This window comes from Penicillium verhagenii (genome assembly GCF_028828195.1).
Source record: "Penicillium verhagenii strain IBT 33310 chromosome Unknown utg000011l_segment0_segment0, whole genome shotgun sequence".
NCBI lineage: Eukaryota > Fungi > Ascomycota > Eurotiomycetes > Eurotiales > Aspergillaceae > Penicillium > Penicillium verhagenii.
Genome location: NW_026643175.1, coordinates 731,807 through 750,458, shown reverse-complemented (window position 1 = coordinate 750,458; position 18,652 = coordinate 731,807). Strand labels below are relative to the sequence as shown.

General features: G+C 48.0%; 7 protein-coding genes across 7 annotated transcripts; 5 read left to right on the top strand and 2 right to left on the bottom strand.

Moving 5' to 3' along the window:
- Window positions 1-33: 33 nt before the first annotated feature.
- On the top strand, window positions 34-3,851 carry N7466_010665 (histidine biosynthesis bifunctional protein hisB; the record flags this gene model as incomplete). Its single annotated transcript, XM_057170054.1, has 9 exons — window positions 34-55; window positions 115-460; window positions 521-882; window positions 937-1,069; window positions 1,123-1,210; window positions 1,273-1,323; window positions 2,024-2,191; window positions 2,262-3,701; window positions 3,762-3,851. 9 exons carry the CDS (start codon window positions 34-36, stop codon window positions 3,849-3,851), a joined length of 2,700 nt encoding a protein of 899 aa, XP_057016663.1.
- A 942-nt stretch (window positions 3,852-4,793) lies between these two features.
- Window positions 4,794-6,836, top strand: N7466_010664 (cleavage polyadenylation factor subunit MPE1; the record flags this gene model as incomplete). Its single annotated transcript, XM_057170053.1, has 4 exons — window positions 4,794-4,965; window positions 5,021-5,318; window positions 5,382-5,482; window positions 5,578-6,836. 4 exons carry the CDS (start codon window positions 4,794-4,796, stop codon window positions 6,834-6,836), a joined length of 1,830 nt encoding a protein of 609 aa, XP_057016662.1.
- A 1,019-nt stretch (window positions 6,837-7,855) lies between these two features.
- N7466_010663 (ornithine decarboxylase antizyme) lies at window positions 7,856-8,526 on the top strand (the record flags this gene model as incomplete). Its single annotated transcript, XM_057170052.1, has 2 exons — window positions 7,856-8,226; window positions 8,310-8,526. 2 exons carry the CDS (start codon window positions 7,856-7,858, stop codon window positions 8,524-8,526), a joined length of 588 nt encoding a protein of 195 aa, XP_057016661.1.
- A 500-nt stretch (window positions 8,527-9,026) lies between these two features.
- Window positions 9,027-9,716, top strand: N7466_010662 (yippee/mis18 family protein; the record flags this gene model as incomplete). Its single annotated transcript, XM_057170051.1, has 1 exon — window positions 9,027-9,716. The coding sequence occupies one exon, from the start codon at window positions 9,027-9,029 to the stop codon at window positions 9,714-9,716; it is 690 nt and encodes a 229-aa protein (XP_057016660.1).
- Window positions 9,717-10,192: 476 nt separating this feature from the next.
- Window positions 10,193-11,626, bottom strand: N7466_010661 (SHNi-TPR domain-containing protein; the record flags this gene model as incomplete). Its single annotated transcript, XM_057170050.1, has 2 exons — window positions 10,193-10,480; window positions 10,553-11,626. 2 exons carry the CDS (start codon window positions 11,624-11,626, stop codon window positions 10,193-10,195), a joined length of 1,362 nt encoding a protein of 453 aa, XP_057016659.1.
- A 333-nt stretch (window positions 11,627-11,959) lies between these two features.
- On the top strand, window positions 11,960-14,254 carry N7466_010660 (DNA polymerase epsilon noncatalytic subunit; the record flags this gene model as incomplete). The annotated part of the gene is made up of 1 exon (XM_057170049.1): window positions 11,960-14,254. The coding sequence occupies one exon, from the start codon at window positions 11,960-11,962 to the stop codon at window positions 14,252-14,254; it is 2,295 nt and encodes a 764-aa protein (XP_057016658.1).
- Window positions 14,255-14,580: 326 nt separating this feature from the next.
- On the bottom strand, window positions 14,581-17,866 carry N7466_010659 (mediator of RNA polymerase II transcription subunit 14; the record flags this gene model as incomplete). Its single annotated transcript, XM_057170048.1, has 2 exons — window positions 14,581-17,127; window positions 17,183-17,866. 2 exons carry the CDS (start codon window positions 17,864-17,866, stop codon window positions 14,581-14,583), a joined length of 3,231 nt encoding a protein of 1,076 aa, XP_057016657.1.
- Between the last annotated feature and the right edge of the window lie 786 nt (window positions 17,867-18,652).

Here is an 18,652-nt window from a genome sequence, read left to right as displayed (position 1 = left end):
GAAAGAAGAACAAGGCCAGCAATTAACACAGAAATGCTTATCGGCTTATGTGGAGGTCAGCACAATTTTGGCTTTGCCACATCTACACTTGCTGAGAGACTGACCATGATCAAGGGATCTGTGCGGGCAAGCATGCCATTGCGGAGTACTTGATCCAGCACCAAGGGTTTCAGCTCTTGGAGCTAGTTAACCATTCACGTCATCGCATTGCCGACGAGCCAGATGATGATCTGCGACTTCAGGCATCGGAGATAAAAAAACACGGAGAGCCTAAAGCCGAATATATGTTTGACACTGCGGAATCTCTCGTAGACTTTGTGACCAAGAGATGGCAGGAGCGTTGGGTGACTACAGACATCTCGGACGGACCGACCCTGGACCGCTTTCTCCTACGGCCGTTTTTCCTTCTCGTGAGCGTGGATGCTCCAGTTAGCCTTCGCTGGAAACGATTCTCTGAAAGGTTCGTTGTCTCAATACATACTACATAGGTGTTATATCACTCACATCCCATCTGCTATAGATGTAAGCGAAGGCAATTGGATCCTCCAGATCTCGAGAAATTCGTCCTGTGGAATGATCGTCACCTGTACCAAAAGGATATTGGGCGAGTCTACCTTACAGAACGGGCCCAAGTGCGCCTTTTCAATTCCTCCTCATCTCTGAACGAGCTTCATCAATCACTCCAAACACTGAATCTAGCGGATGAACAACGACTGCGACCAAACTGGGACCAATACTTTATGCAACTGGCATCCCTTGCGGCACAGAGAAGCAATTGTATGAAACGACGAGTGGGGTGTGTTGTTGTTCGAGAGCGGCGGGTCATCAGTACGGGCTACAACGGTACCCCTCGGCATCTTCCCAATTGCAATGAAGGTGGATGTATGGATAAAACTGGAAGCGATCTTGAAATAACCTCACTAAACTATTATCTAGGCCCCCGGTGTAACCGTGGCGATGGTGGAGGAGTTAGCTTATCCGCCTGTCTATGCCTCCATGCCGAAGAAAATGCGCTATTAGAAGCCGGTCGGGAGCGTATTCGAGAGGGCGCAATCCTCTATTGCGATACGTAAGTTGGGAATATTTCAGATCAAATCTTATACTCACCACCTTGTATTCTAGGTGCCCGTGCTTGACTTGCACCGTCAAAATTACCCAGGTCGGCATCTCAGAAGTTGTCTACTCACAGAGTTACAACATGGACAAAGATGTATGAATCATCTTGCACTCCATGGCGCTTGAACTAAACTTGAACTAACATTTGTTACCCAGAGCGCTGCCATCCTTGAGGCTGCAGGTGTACGCTTACGACAATTTAGCCCGGTAAGTATTCTTGAGCTTTCACTCTTTTCTTTCAAATTTCATTTCCGAAGTTTTTTCTTTCTTTTTTCTTTTTTTTTTTTTTTCGGTGCTAACATGAATCATTCGGAGTGACTAGCCATCCAATGGACTCATATATTTGCAAAGATCTAACTAATCTTTATGGCGACCGTATGTTTGACTCGAAGTAGAGACATACCTTTATCTTGACAATTTCCAATATGAAGTTGATTCTCACCCTGGTATTTATTTACCTGAGTCTCAGCTTAGTAGAATAATAAAATTGATCACATTGCGGTATTTTTACAGCCTTGTACCGTCGAGCTTTTGAGTTTATTTGACTATACTATATACGCATTACTAGAACAACTCCCCCACGATAATGCAATCGAGATTCGAACTAATGGATACTAGTATGAAGGGGGGAAAAATCAAAATCACTGCCTTCTTTTTCTCTCCCTCTCCCCCTCTCTCTCTCCCTCTCTCCCTCTCTTTTCTTCAAATACTATAGATTCATAGTACTTTGAATAATACCTTCAAAGAATAATTTTACATGGTATGTATAGTAATCTACTTAGATCCCCCCTCACATGTATTCGGGATCCATAATTCTGCCTGGCAGAAAAAAAAAAAGAAACGAATGACTCAGCGAGTTAAGTTTGGAGGGGCTCGATGACTCCATTTCTTTATCCTGTGTCCCAAGGTTGTCAAGGTTGTCAGCTTTTGTTTTCTGGGAGAAATATTCATCATGCCCACCGTTCACCTCTTGGACTATGTTGCGGGTAACATCCGTTCCTTGGTAAATGCTATCAACCAAGTTGGATACGAGGTGGAATGGATCAAGTCGCCGGAGGATGTGAAGAATGCGGATGTGCGTCAATCTTTGAACTTCCCCGAGGGCCAGTACATGGATATCTTGCTAATTCTAACTTATGCGTCAGAGATTGATCCTCCCTGGCGTCGGACACTTTGGTCATTGTCTCTCGCAACTCGAGAAAGGCGGCTTTCTGGGCCCGATCCGTGAACATATTGATGCGGGCAAGCCGTTCATGGGTATTTGTGTCGGTCTGCAAGCACTCTTCCAGGGCTCTGAAGAAGATCCCAATGTCCCAGGACTTGGTTTGATTCCCGTCCGCATCCAAAAATTCGATGATTCAACCAAGAGCGTGCCACACATCGGGTGGAACTCGGCATTGAACACTGGAGCCGCCTCGAAAGACCAAAGCTTTTGCGGACTGAGGCCATCAAGCAAGTACTACTATGTACACTCCTATGCCGCGCTTTACGAGCCTGGCGTGCTGGAGAAAGATGGCTGGTCAGTTGCCACAGCTACCTATGGTGAACAGGAGTTCATCGGTGCAATTAGCCGAAACAATATCTTTGGCGCGCAGTTCCATCCCGAAAAGAGCGGAGTAGCAGGACTGCGGGCCATCCGAGCTTTTCTGACTGGTGATCAATTCCAGTCACTTCCCCAGGAGTTGGTTGTGGGCAAGGCAGATGGACTGACTCGGCGCGTGATTGCCTGCCTTGATGTGCGGACCAATGATTCCGGTGATCTTGTCGTCACAAAAGGAGACCAGTATGACGTGCGTGAAAAGAGCGGAGCAAATGCTGGTGGCGAAGTCCGAAATCTGGGCAAGCCCGTTGATATGGCCAAGAAGTATTACGAACAAGGTGCAGATGAGGTGACGTTCTTGAATATCACATCCTTCCGAAACTGCCCGCTTGTGGACACACCCATGCTTGAGATTCTACGCCGAACATCGGAAACAGTGTTTGTACCCCTAACTATCGGTGGTGGTATTAAAGACACCGTGGACACCGACGGCACTCATGTCCCTGCGTTGGATGTGGCGACAATGTATTTCAAGTCCGGCGCAGACAAAGTCAGCATTGGTTCGGATGCAGTTTTTGCCGCTGAGGAATTCTACCTAGCTGGCAAGACTCTGAGTGGTCGTACAGCAATTGAGACAATCTCCCAGGCCTATGGAAAGCAAGCTGTGGTGGTAAGCGTGGACCCCAAGCGTGTCTACGTGGACCGACCTGAGGATACTAGCCACCACACTCTTAAAACCGCGTACCCCAATGCTTCAGGGCAGAACTATTGCTGGTATCAGTGTACTGTCAAAGGTGGTCGGGAAACTCGCGATATTGATGTGCGACAACTGGTGCAGGCCGTTGAGGCTATGGGAGCGGGAGAAATCCTCTTGAACTGCATTGATAAAGACGGAAGCAACAGTGGGTTTGATTTGGAGCTCATCAACGACGTGAAAGCCGCGATTAAAATCCCCGTTATTGCTTCAAGTGGTGCAGGAAACCCCGGCCATTTTGCAGAGGTCTTCAGCAAGACCACTACGGATGCCGCGCTGGGAGCCGGCATGGTGAGTTCAAAAAATATGTTGAGCGAAAACGAGAGAACATCCCTGCTAACGTTTATACAGTTTCACCGCGGAGAATATACCGTCAACCAAGTCAAGAATTACCTGCAGGACGACGGATTCTTGGTGCGACAATTCGAATCCGAGCTCTAAATGCTTTATTTACCTTGCTTTCACCTGGATTTTGATTGCCTGTATATAGAGAGATGTCTAGATGCAATTGAAGAGCTATTTTTACACGTACACGCAATAATGGAAACGCGTATTTGCATTTTTAATCGCCATAAAATTAGTAAGTACTAGTAGCTGCGTTCTAGAACAAAGACCTCATGACTACCTAGTAGGGCGGCCTTGAAGCATGCTTCCTAATTCGGAAAGTGCCCCTCGCTTTATGACATAAGCTTATAGGCGGTCAATCAGGCGGTATAATCTGACTTTTCCGCGGTTTGCCACCAACTCCAACTTCAATCTCTCCCTCCTCATCCCTCCTCATCCCTCCTCACCCCCCCCCCTCTTTCAACCTCGTCTCTCCACCCCATCACATCTCCGGAACGTCCGATTCATCCAACTGTTGTATTGTTATTAATTGACACAGATCTGATCTGGCATGGTTTGGCCTTAGATTCAGAAACACTACGGGTTCTACGAGGTTCAGATACATTGGTCTGATTTCAAGTGACGGAGGCAGCTCTGTGAAGCAGCAGAGGCAATTCTTGTATTCATCAGTGTTCTTCATTTGTATGCAGTGGGTTTGCTTGTCCATCCTTATTCAAGGAGAAAAATCATACCCAATCCATCTTTCCTCCCCCGATCGATAGGCCCAGTACTGATCGAGAAATTCACTGCGCTAAATATCCTTGCATCCTGATTTTCGAAGCCATTTTTCTTCCCCTATCCGTTTTTTTCTCTGCTGAGCTTAATCCGGTGCCAGTTGGCCTCAGATTCTCTTGGTCTGCCACTCAACTTCCTGTCACCCTTCCCTTACATCTTGTATGCCGCTGCTGCTCCTTAAGCTTGAGGTCTAATTCTCCGAGGACCAATTCCCTCTCTTTCTTTTTCTTCTTTCGATTGCACTTGCACAGAGACTTCAATACAATGTCATCGTCTGTTCATTTCAAATTCAAGTCCCAGAAAGAACCCTCGCGGGTCACCTTCGATGGCACGGGTATTTCTGTCTTTGAGCTCAAGCGAGAAATTATCGGCCAAAGTAGATTGGGCGATGGGACTGACTTCGAGTTGTCCATTTACAACGAGGACACCAAAGAAGGTAGGTTACGCGACCGATGTTCATCTCGCAATAATATCTTAATAACTGATTCTAGAATACGATGACGATACCACAATCATCCCTCGATCTACCTCGGTCATTGCCCGTCGATTGCCTGCAGCTCGTCCCGGGAAAGGCGGTGCAGCTCGTTATGTTTCGGGGAAAATGCCTGTGAATGCCCGTAACGCATCTCGGACCGAACCGGTCATAAGTCGAACCACGCCGGGGGCTGCCCAATCTGTTAACAATAATGTCTTGGAGCTCACCAATGCGCAAACAGAGGAGGAGAAGATCAACGCCCTCTTCAATCTACAAGCGAGTCAATGGAAAGAACAGCAGCAAGAGATGGCTAAGTATGCTTATTTCTTTCTGATGACCAATACTTGAATAACCAGAGTACTAATTTTCGCTTCTAGTGCAACTCCAGTTCCTTTTGGTCGAGGCCGAGGAAAGCCGGTGAATGTCCCTGACCACCCACCACCCCCCGGGTATTTGTGCTATCGGTGTAGAGAGAAAGGTGGGTCTTTTTTTCCTCTTGTTTTTCCCTTTTCGGGGAAGGGGCAGAGAGGCACATATCATACAATACAGTCCACAACTAACCTTCAATATCAGGTCACTGGATTCAAGCCTGCCCAACAAACAATGATCCCAAATTCGACGGAAAGTACCGGGTAAAACGATCTACCGGTATTCCACGATCTCTTCAGACAAAGGTTGATAAACCAGAGTCTTTGGCACCCGACGGTTCCAGCGATGAATCGAGGAATACGGGGGTCATGGTTAATGCAGATGGTGATTTCGTCATTGCGAAGCCGGACAAGGCAGCCTGGGAACTGTACCAAGAAAAACTGAAGGCATCTGCTGCTGCGGCAGCTGAGGCGGCAGCGGCGGAGGAGAGCAGGGCGTTGCAGGCTCGGGGGTTGGAATGCCCAATTGACAAGAGGATGTTCTTAGAACCAACAAAGACACCATGTTGTCACAGAACCTATTGCAATGACTGTATCTCAAATGCTTTGATTGAAAGTGACTTTGTCTGCCCTGGCTGTGCTACTGAGGGTGTCTTGCTTGATAATCTCACTCCGGATGACGATGCTATTTCCCAGAGCAAAGCTTACGAGTCGGAGAGGGCGGAGGCGAGAAGGGAAAAAGAGAAGCAATCGGTAGTGCTGGATGACCCCACCGCCAACGAGACCCCCGAACATGACTCTGTCCAGGATTCTTTGCCTAAAGAACAGTCCCCAGCCCATCAAGAGGCAGATAACACATCTACCGAGTCGAAGAAGCGTCCTGCTGAAAGTGAACCAGTTGAGGGATCGGAAAGTTCTCATATCAATGTGACAAAGAAACAAAAATCTGAAGATCAATTTAACCAGCCAGATCTCAACCACAACACTAATTCCCAAGAGACGTCAAAAGCGGGTACTATAGGGCCCCAGGTGCCCATGAATCCACATATGCCATTTAATGGATTCGGTGCAATGCCTCCATTTGCAGACCCCAGCTTTAACAACGGGTTTATGAACCCAATGGCCATGGCTAATCCTTTCTCTAACACCATGGGACAAGGCTGGAATCCAATGAATATGACCTTCAACCCTGGTATGTTCGGCGATCAGTCTAATGGATTTCCCAACATGTTCAATGGTGACCCGTCCATGTCAATGTTTCCGATGGCTCAAATCGCCCCATCTATGCAAAATCCCGGGTTTCAAGGTCCAGGGGCGAACGGCTTTTCAAACCAACAGCGAACCACTTTTAGCGGACCCTATCCACGCGAGGAGGACTCGCCGTATTTCCGGCAACCTGTGAATCCTCAACGTCACCAGGCAAGGAATCGCCGAGTGCGACCAAGCGATTACCGGGAACTGTGATGACAAGCACAAATCATGGCGTTGGGGCATTGAGTGCACTTTGTATAGGCAGTCAGGCATTTAGAGCGGCTATTGTCATTTCCATTCCCTTTCCTCTGTTCTCCCTTTCCCCGATTTCTTTCGCATTCTTTTTCTTCCTTTCTTTGCTTTTGATCTTTCTAAGCGAGCCTGTTCGTTTATAGGGGCTTCCCTCCCCCCTCTGGAAGGGCTTGATGTCCTGCTTCTTTCCTTTCCCTCCCCCCCCCCCCTCTCTCTTCCCTCCCCCCATCCCCTTCTACTGCTATCTCTATTATTTTTAACACTATGTGTAAATCTAGCCAAGATCTTAGCCCAGAGCAAATTCACTTTTCCTCCTTCAATGTTCCCTCTCGATTGCGTTTTTCTAGAATCTCGGGCACTTTGCTTGTATGTGGTTTCATTTAGTAGTTACCTAGTCGAGTAGTGAAGTAATTTGGTACGCACTATGATAGAATAAATATTCAATGTTGTCTTTTAGTTACAGATCTGCAAAGACCAAGCACTTCAGGCAACCGTGAAATGAAGTTCAAATGGTAGGATTCTGAATCAATATAAACAGTCACTGGTCAGGTGACTTTCCCCACTCCAGATTCCAGAAAATCCCGCCCCAGATTTCCACACCGCAAAGCATCACCACCCTTCTTCTAGTCGCTTTCAACCTTATGTTCCACCCCCAATCCTACTATTACTCATCGTCTTATCGAAATTATCGAGAAGAAAATATCTACCATGGCGAAATTTATGAATAATCATAGTAGTAGTTGTGGCCAGATGACCGGACTTCTTAATCAAGAGTCCACCGTCCTGGCCAGCTGCTACTCCGTTGAATCATCCACCAAGGTTCACGGCTTCCACTATTGCAGTACCCTGGGTGCCGGTATGTCAGCCCCCCCCCCCCCCCCCCCCGTGATTGTATGTTCTGATTTGAAATTCTCACACTCCCCACCCCCCAACAGGAGCACAGTGGTATCCCTGAGGTCCCTTCGGGGTCTAAAACATCAATGCGAAGTCCTTCCCTCGATCTTCCCACCAGCGTAGAGCGAAGCTGGCCTGGGAATAATTGGCCCGAGTACAAAGGGGAGGCAACACGCACTATTCCGGAAGAGTGTGAGAGACTTTTCTGCGACAAACTGTTCACGACATTCCTTGGTGAGGGGACTGCCATGACACAGGAGTCGCTAGGAATGGGTGTGTTCCAAAATATTCAGGCGAATGACATGAGGCCTATCCATGATCGAATCCGCCGTTGGATTGAAGTGTGGGATTACACTAGTGATGCCATCTACCGTGGGTTTGTGGCAGATGTAGACGGAGAGCAGACCCTCTTTGTATTCCTCGAAGATGGTGCACTTGATCATGGTTTGAAATCTGGGTAAGGAATCCCCCCCTCCCCAATCATGCCATATATTCCAGCTTTGTGATGTTACATGTCAACTGATCGTTCCTTCAATGCAGATTGATAGCCCTCTTCGAACTGGCGGGAATGGATGCGTTTGACTGTTCTCAAATCGTTGCCTGTGTCAAGCGTTCCCAACAGACCAACGAAATGGAGCTTGTCCGGAGCCTTGGATGGTGTGGATTCAGTCTGACTACGCTAGGGCCATGGGCCACAAGCGGGGACTTGGGCCCATCGCTGAGCACTAAATGGCTATTCTTAGTCGCTGAAATCTAGTCGTATGGACCACAAATTGGTCTAGAACGCCCGCGGAACTTGGATTGGGAATTCATCTCTTTTCTTAGTCCCGAATTTCTTCATCTACATGTGACTGCCGTGCAGTTCTCATGTTATCCCTCTTATCTCTTATTCTTCTGCTTAATGATCCAGCAGTTGCTTCCTTCGGGGGGTTTTTTTTGGTCTTCTTATTTCGCAATTTTTTCCTTTTATTTTTTATTTCTATCTGCCAGCAAACCACAAATATATAATACCAGCATTTTGTTTACTTTGATCTAAATTTCCATACAGATACATGTAAGGAACATTTGAAAAATTACCGGACTTTGGTCGACATGTGATCCTGTAGTAGGAAGTCATCCGACCCCGTTTGTGCGAGCTTCAAATGTTGTCATACTACACATGTGCAGTAGCAGCTTTCCATCCCTAGCTTCTCTATTCCGTTACGCTAACTTGTTAGAAATTCCTACCCTACATTTTCCCATCCAACCAAGTAAAATATGTCGTCAAAAGACAAAACCAAGTCTTTTACCTTCCCTCGTTTCCTCTTTCCTTCATTCCCTGATAAACAAAATGTGGGGTTCTCCCAGCCAAGCTCCTCAGACCCCACTGCCAAGTGCCTGGGTGGCCATGTCTCCTACCTTCAATGTACGGGATGTGCAGCACAGCTCTGTTTGACATTCCAAATCATTAGTAAAGGTTTTACAGGTCGCCATGGCCGTGCCTATCTTGTCTCTGCCGAGTCGGCGGCAGCTGTGTCAGTCAGCGCATCTTCGTCCCCGACGGCCTCCCTTCCCAACACCATTTTGCATCATCCAGTTCCACGGCAGCTAGTAACAGGAGCCCATACGGTCAGCGATGTGAGCTGTGAAATTTGTGGCAGTGTGCTAGGCTGGAAGTACGTCGCTGCCGAGGAAGAATCACAGCGATATAAGGTGGGCAAGTTCATTCTCGAGACCAAGCGGATCACCACCTCATCATGCTGGGAATCCCCATCAAAGGTGAATCTGCCTATCTTTGAGACACACCAGGAAAGTGGACATGAGCCAGATTTCCTGGAGCCCGACTTCGACAGTCAGGATGAGGATGAATGTGAGGACCTCTTTGCCGGCATCTGGAGCCCAGGCCTGGCTACATGTCGCAGAAGCCGTAAAATTGAACGGCGACCCACGATGTTTGGATTGCCTTGAGATACCAGATAAAGACATATTCAGGATGATATCTGATTCCTCCTTTTCTTCCTGTTCTTCCTTTTCTTGTTCTTGTTCTTGTTCTTTTTTTTTTTTTTTTTTTTTTTTTCAAAAGGTGAATACAATAAAGTGGATGAGCTACCATACCCTTCATCCATTTTGTATACATCTAAACATATGTACTCGGGCTAGAATTACATATGTAATTTGTTTATTTCTTACCCTTTCCCTATTCGTATGCATGCCTACCCTGTCTTCCAAGTTTCATGATCTTGGTGATCCCTCTCTGGTGATACCTAGGGGATTTTATTCTAGAGACGACAGGAATCATGATGACTCTTCAAACATCTGGTATTTTTATGCAACCACCTGCATTATCAGGGATAGTGCGAAAGGAGATATTAAGAAAGCGAAAACCAAATCTCAAGTAATGCTTGATTGTATCGGGTTTAGAAATAAATTTTTTTTTTTTTTAGTTATTTAGTGGAGGAAGTGTCGTCCACACGTGCACGTTTTGAGTCACTTTCAGAAGGAGCATCTTCAACTGAGCGTTTTGATGCAGTAGACTGTGAAGCAGGCTGTGCTGCAGGCTTTCGGCGAACTAGCGAGGAAACATCGGTGGCGCCTTTGTTGGCAGAGTCTAACCGAACCTTTTGATCATTGGCGGATTGGCCAACAATTTGACCAAGAATACCTTTGAGAAAAGCTTCATTCTCTTGATTGCCCTGATCAACGGTCACAGGGGAGCGTCGGAGATCGATCAGCTATAAGAGTATGTTAGCTAGCCCTAAATGATACATATTTCTGCGTGGGGATGATTGAGATTATATGCTTACCCGTTGTTCCATATCCGCGATGATCTCTTTGACATTTGCAATTTTCCTCTTCGAAGCAGTCAACTTGTCTTCGTCCATGTGCTTTTGGATCTCAACCTTCTTCTCCTCGTGGGCCATTCGGACTTTACAGCTCTCGATGGCACGCTCCATTTGAACTGCAGCTTCCTTTCGCATTTTCTCGTCCACTGTCTTCTCCTTGTCGTCCTCTGCCTCCTCGTCTTCGTTCTCTCGCGGAACTGATGCAAACTCGAGAGCTAGGGAAAGCTTGTAGTGACACTCGGCAACAGAAGGATCCTCAAACGGGAATAAAGAATATCGTAGATCGAGCGCAGTTCGCAGATCAGTCACCGCATCGCTAAACCTTTCTGCTTCCAAAGAAATCTCGGCCTGGAGATCGTAGGTGTCGGCTAGTCTTTCTTTGATATGCTTCACTTCTGTCGAAAGGTCGGTTGATTTGCCCTTGGCATTGTCGCTTTCTTCTACAGCTTCGAGTTTTTTCAAGTAAAGGATACGCGCCAGATCCAGAACCTCAAAGGCATTGGCAAAATCGTCTTCGTCCTCTTCATCTCCGGCATCGGCATCCTCCTCATCCTCCTCATCTGAGTCGACAAAGTTCTCGTCGCCCGTAAACTGAAAGAAGGGCTTCGACAGGGGGACTTCGGACTCCGCTTGAACAGGCGAAGATTCGTTGGTCAAGGCGCTAGAGATGGTACCCCGGACCGAGTTCCCACCAGCACCAGTTGCACCGGTAGAAGAAGCATTTGCGGAAGGGGCTTTATTATGTTGACCTTGAGGCTCCCCGGCGACCTTGGATCCCAGCACGTCACTCTTGCTCACAGCGACATTGTAAAGCGATTTTCCATACGCATAGAGTAGATTCGCATTCTCCGGTGAGAGTTCGCCATTTAACTCAGCTTGCAATTCGGTAGCTTGCGAGTAAAGTTCCGAAGCGCTGTTATGATCTTTGGTCGCATCCTTAGCGGTAGCCCGTGTGATAAGATCTTCCAGCTGATCTCGCTTTTCTTGAACAGCTGCAGGTAGCTGAGCAGAAGAATTTGATTGCTTATCAGCCATTGTGTTGATTGAGATATATCAAATTTGGGGAAAGGAGGAAGAGAAACGAAAGAAGAGACAGAGCAGAGGTTAGAGAAGAAAGAGAGAGTAAAGAGGCAATCGGCGATAAGCGATAAGCTTGGATCGCGGTCGCGACGTGTCACGCGTCTAGACTCTACTTTACAATCTACAACTTTGATCTCATGTGTCAAAAGCCCAAGCTTTGAAGGACGACAACTTTTCTTCCCCGTCAAGAAAGAATTTTTCAAATTTTAGCCTGAAGATAATCGTTTTTATTTCAATTGCCTCATATTTGCAACCAAAAAAGGAGAAGCCGCTCATATTCAACCGATCATGGATCCTACATCCACCCCGCGACATCCAGATCGCTTCAAATTGGGGGCTACGGACCCAGTTCCTTCCTCTTCGCCTGCATTTGCGACACCAGCACGACCATTTCGAATGCAAAAGACACATGCTCCGCCAACCAAGACATCTGTCTTACCCATTCTGCTCCCTCCGTCTACGCTTCGACCAGTGGCATTTCGAACATTTACTCGCAAGCACAACCTGACCATCTCATCATCGGCCCTGCAAACCCTAGCAGTGTTTGTGGGAAAGAACTGTGGGTCAGGATGGCGAGAGGAAGGGCTTGCAGAGCGAGTTTTCGATGAGGTGGCCAAGTTCTGGAAGAGAGCTGGAGGGGGCGTCATCGTGGAAGAAGGGAAAGGTGCATCCCTGAAAACAATCCTACAGACCCTCGAGGGAGGTATGAGTGGTGGAAGAGTGGTTGCTGGGAAACTAAGCCCCCAAGATGGATCCGGAAGGTCATTGGGAAATGGCTTGGATGCTGATCGCACAGAATCCATGACCGAAGGGGCTAGACCAGGAGATCCGGACGAGGATGATTCTAAGCTCTCACTGTACCCACGCCACTGGTTCAAGGCTATCGATGCTTTCCAGCTTCCGCGCCTGACATACAATGTTGACAAAAAATACTTCGAGGCGATAAAATCCAAGCCTACGTTATTCCCACCCCCCTCACACAAGACTGCTCTGTTCAGAGATCGCTATAATTTGGTCTATCAGCGCTTGCTTCGAAATGAGACCTTTCAAAGCTCCCTGGGGGTTACGGGTGTTCCTTCTCTGCAGCGATCGTCCTCCAATCTGGCAACTCAACAATCGTACAAGTTAACCCCGATTGCGAACCTCCTGGGCCGAAGTGGTAGCTCGCATCTTTTGTTAGGGCTTCTGTCAATTTCCCCAACTGGTGATTTGACTTTGGTAGATTTAACAGGAAGCGTGGCCTTGGACCTCAGCCACGCACGCATGATCCCGGAGGATGGCGCATGGTTTGCACCAGGCATGATTGTGCTTGTGGATGGGATCTATGAAGAAGAGGAGATGGTGCAGGGATCTTTATTAGGAGGAAATTCTGGAGTTGGAGGTGCCATTGGGGGACACTTCGTCGGGGTATCGATCTGCGGTCCTCCCTGTGAGCGAAGAGATATCTCATTAGGCACAAACAGCCGTCAAGGGAATGGGGAGCTGAGCTCAAGCGGTGGATTTGGATGGGTCGATTTCCTAGGGATTGGGAGTGAAAGAGCACAGGGTGCACGAATGAGGAGGGTTCAAGATAGATGTCTTCGAGGGGAACCAGAGGCAATGGAGGCACCGCCTCGGCTCAAAATGGCCGTCATGAGCGAAATCAATCTCGACAATATGAGGGCTTTGGATGCCCTGCGAAAAGTTTTCAGCACCTACAATGATCTTGCTCTTGCAGACCGTCCACAGACCTTTGTTTTGATTGGAAATTTTGTGCAGAAAGCGATCATAAACGGAGGTGGCCGAGCTGGGAGCATAGAATACAAAGAACATTTCGACTCCCTCGCGGTGGTTTTATCCGAGTTTCCTGCGTTGCTGCAGCATTCATCCTTTGTCTTCGTTCCCGGTGACAATGATCCATGGGCGTCCGCATTCTCTGCTGGGGCTGCATCAACCATACCGCGCCAGCCAATACCCGAGCTGTTTACCTCTCGAATTAAGCGTGCATTTGCAACAGCAAACTCGGAAACAGATCGTTCTCAGACTTCAGAACCGATGGGCGAGGCGTTGTGGACTTCAAACCCGGCGCGCCTCTCTTGGTTTGGGCCTGTGCACGACATTGCCATCTTTCGTGACGATATTTCAGGAAGACTGAGGCGTACATCGATCAATGTCAAGGCAGATAACGACGAGGGAGATGCTACCATGCACGAGGTGCTGGATAATGCACCAACAACTGCCGCGGTCTCCCAAGTGCCGGAACTCCCCAACCGAGGCAAGGAAGCCAAATCAGATACCATAGCACCTGCTGCATCCGCAGCTCGGAAGCTGGTGAAGACTATATTAGACCAGGGGACTGTTTCGCCATTCCCGCTACCAGTTCGGCCAGTTCTGTGGGATCATGCATCTGCTGTCCAGCTTTACCCACTGCCCACTGCCTTGATTTTGGCAGACTCGGAGGCCGCTCCTTTCTGCATGACCTACGAAGGATGCCATGTCATGAATCCTGGACGCTTCCTTCCTGATGGTGCTGTTCCAACAGTGAGATGGATAGAATATGATGTGCTGCGGAGCCGAGGAAAGGTTAAGGAAGAACGATATTAATTCCGATTGATCGCTAATTCTCCATTTAAAGAAAGTAAGGTCGATCAATTGATTGGTCTTGTCAATCTGTGTACATGTATTTTTCTTATTTTAGTGAATGCATATTCATAGAGACGATGATTTTAATACATACTACTATACTACAGATGCGTTGACTCAGTATGTACGAATGTATATCAGAAAGGCATAGATAGGCATGTCACATTCAAAGTCTAGGAGTACATTCCAGGAAAAAGGAGACATGGGTTCCTCTAGCGGATCAAGAAGTTAGAGATGTCCATGCATTAGAGTAATCCCCGCCCCCGCCCCCCAGCCATGAGGGCAAATTAGTCGATTGTAATGACATCGGCATTGCCTAGGATATCTGTTCTTTCAGCTGATGTTGTTTCTAGCATGGCAGTATTCATGATAGGGCCTGCTTCTGGATGTAGCTCGGCTGTGCTATCCTGCTCGGTTTTCTTTTCAGTTCCCTGAATATTAGGCTCGGGAACGCATGCGCCGAGGGACGAATGGAGCTCGAAAAGAAGGTTGCCGATTTTCTCGAGGGAGGATATGGCACCATCACCCAATCCTTGCCAGCCGTCGCCCTTTGAGTTGTAGATCTTGTCTCTAACAATGTTTGAGGAGTGACTGCCTTCGAGCGACTCTGATCGATTAGAATCTTCAAGTAACCACACAATGCGACCCAGCCGCGGTCGTGCAGATAAGCGAAATCGGTAGTTCAATCGAGGGTAATGGAATTGAAGAACCATAGGACTGCGTGCAGTGACATGTACAATTGAAGACTCCGTTGGAGCAGTCTTGGTAATTTGATCCAAACACTGCAAAAGCGGGAAAGTATCGGACATGAATCCAAGGATAGAGTCCACACCGGTTTCTGAGAACCGATGATTCAAGACCACGGTCAGTGGTTCCTGAATGCGACGATGCGGACTGGGACTATCGAAAGAGATCTTCAGGTGTCGGCGGAATAAAGGATCGGCGTTTGACAGACCATGTGAGGCATCAATGAAATCGCAGAGAGAATGTTCTGAAACATCAATGTCGAACCGGGCAGCGAACTTCTGCCCGGGACCGTACAGAAATGCAACCTGGGAGAGAGATAATGACCGGACTTCCATTCCTTGCTTCACCAAGGACTGGAGGATTGAGAGAACACAATCAAACCGTTGCAAACGTTCAAACAGGCCAATCATGATGCACTTCCCAGCTGGGACGACCATGCGGAGTGCAAACCCGCAACCTTTGTCTTGCATGAGAAGCGAAGAATCTGTCTTGGATACCAGAGAAAGAAGAGACTTAACACGGTATCGAAGACTACAATGGGCCACAAGAACAGCTGACTTGTTTTGATGATCCACTCCATGGAAGGAGAGACGTACTGTATCTTGTAGATAGGAGCCATGCTCTATCCCCGCAGGCAATGATATTCGAAGAGACGAGGGAAGTGCAGATGGCTTGTAGCGGAAAATTAGGTCCGGCACCTGAAGATTTGCACCGAGCTGCAACTGGTCCAGGGATGGATAGAATTGCAGGTCGGGCATTTCTGCCAAAAACCGAGCATTAGCATAAATTGACAGCATGCCCGTCAGACCATGCAATGATTCTGCACACGCCAAGTAGTCGAATCCTCGCTGTGTGGAAATCAGAGTAGTACTGACGCGATGAGCGGGCAAGGTGATGTTGGACTCCGTAGACCGAAGTTGAACCAACCACCAGCCATCGCCATCCATACTACTCGTAGCCGCAACGGCCCAACGACGATCCCAAAGGGGATGCGTGAAGAATGCAGAACGCATCGTATTTGAGGGAAACAGGCGACGGATGTCAAGCCCCAGGCTTCGTTGACCAATAGTCTCTAGACCGAGAGATTTGGTGCCAATTTCGACTTCCTCAATTGCAGTGGCACATCGCAGACGGGACACACGAGACAGAAGCTCTTCAATCGCTGACTTATTTGCACTTCGCTCAGGCTCAGGGCGTTCTGAAGTCACTGATGCACTAGACAGAGTGATCGCCCCTGACAAAGGTTCTATGGAGACCCGAAGAGACCGAGAAAATGTTAGCTGAGCATCGAGGAAACATTCGCCAGGTTCCGTGGAAGATAATTGGGCCCGTAGTGAAAGGACATGATTAAAGTAAAGAAGACTCTTGTTCAGGGTAGCATAAGCGGTAGACAGCAGATGCGATGTGTGTAGAGCGATAATGCTCCGCAGAAGGCGTTCCATAGAAAGGTCGTTGGAATCAAATTGAATAGCGTTACTGTTTGCATGTTGACCATCCCGCATCCAGCGAAGCCCAATTCGAGGGACTTCTTTGCCACAATCATTGACAGCATTCTTTCGCACGCCTCTTTGAATACCGATCTCCAACCAACTCTTTGGCCCAACTCTTGCTGGCCAATACTGGACAACCAGTGTTCGATGAAGGAGTTCGATACGCAAGGCGTCCGACCATAGACCTCGAGCAAGGTCTGCGGCCTGTTTAAAAAGTGTATTGATTTTGTTGGTCAAGACCAGGCCGTGAAGAAAATCAAAGCAACCTATCAGACCATCGATATGAAGGATTTCGTTGATTTTAGCATCGAGCTGGTCAAAAATCCTCCCCTTTGGAATAGGGGATGACGGCGAGAAAAGGAATCGAATATCCACGAAAAAGAATTGAGATGTATTGGATTCTTCTGCAACCGAAAGATCAAGTTCGAATTCTCCAGGTACAGTGAATGTAACGCGACCATCATGGACACGATAATTCCGTAAGGAGGGCGGTACTTGGTCATGTAACGCTAACCGTACACTGATGATACGATTAATTTTGTGTAGTTTTTTCAGCGTCGCCTTTGCATTCAAGGGTTTAGGGGGTTTATAGCCAAGCTAGAACAAGTAGGATTAGAGAAGCCATCAACTCAAGCAAGGCATGTGAACTCACATCTGGAAGGGTTGCTACCCGGCCCTTCGAAAGGATTTCCAAGGCAGTTTTAAGATCCGGATTGGCTACCTGTGCTCGAACGAGATCCCGTTTCATCTCGCCCACATATTGTACCGCGGAGGTATATGCTTGATGTCGAGTGCGAATGAAGCCTTGAATATCAATGAGCCTACTGACTTCTGCGGCCTGGCGACTCCATTGCGAGAGAACCAAGAGCTTGATGAATTCGGCCCTCTTGGCATGTGCAAAATCTAAGATTCGCACTTTCTTGTTCACATTTTCCACAGATTGGTTCCCTAGGGGCTTTCCATTTGCTGCTGGAAGAGTAGATGATTCAGAGGAGACTGACATTGTAGACAGTTCCGTCACCAACTCTGAAAGATCAATCCAGCATTGTTGCGCTGCTCGGTTCACAAGTGTACGGAATGGGAAAAACCCCTGTGTGATATGTGGCAACTCAAAAGGTGTTGGCCTGGGAAGTCCCATGTCTTGGGCTGACATTTTGGAAGATTGATTCAAAGCGCCAACGTCTCCCCCCATCCCATTCACATGGACCGGCCCGTTGATGGAAGCAGGAAGTTGATAGGATTTGTCGTGGCTCCGTGCGCCATTTGTCGCCTCATTGAAGCCAGACTGCCGCAAAGATCCATCAACACCGGCGTGATCCATGATGACACCGGGCATGTCTGAACAAATCGGATCGTCGGGTTGGTGTTTTTCCTCTAGGATGCCTTCCCCTCCTGGGCCCTCTTCACCGTACCTAACGAGCGAGCTAGTTCAGTCGCTGTTCTGAGCGCAAACCAGCGGGTACTGGGGTAGGAAGGGAAGCTGGAAGTGAGGACCAGGTGAAAGAAAAATTTCTCAGCCCAGAGCCATGCGTATCACTGGCCGTGTAGAGCAATGGCCTCGATCATAATCAAGGGAGCTGGGTTCACGACCGAAGCTCTAATTGCAGCCCTTGGGATTAAAGAACCCAGAGGCCCGTCAATGATGAAGGTATATGGGCGATTCCAAAAGAATGCTGGGAGGTTGTTCTTTTCAATTGCGCCGAATTTCTGAAAGATGTGATCGAAGATGGCCGGTGGGTGTTTGGCGTTTTGTAGGTCGGAGTCGGGACGAAGAGGAGCGATTTAACGTGTTAAACGGTGTGACAGCTGTAAGCGCGGAGGGATAGATCTCAAAGGAACCGGGAATCCTAAGATGGGGCTAGGCGAAAGGAAGGGAAAGCGGTTTTGATGCCGAACGGATGAAGGATAAGGGAAGAGAAAGCGCGCAATGCGCATGTACCGCCTTTGGGGACTGTAGATGCCTTGGTGCCTTGGCCTGTAGCATGAAGTACTTATGTGCTTAGTAACTAGTTAGGTACACTATTCTAGTTATGTGTATTATGCGGTTATGGAAATGTATTGTCCTTACGTTTCCTGGTGTTACTGGTGGTAAAACATGTATACTAATTACCGGTACTGTAAG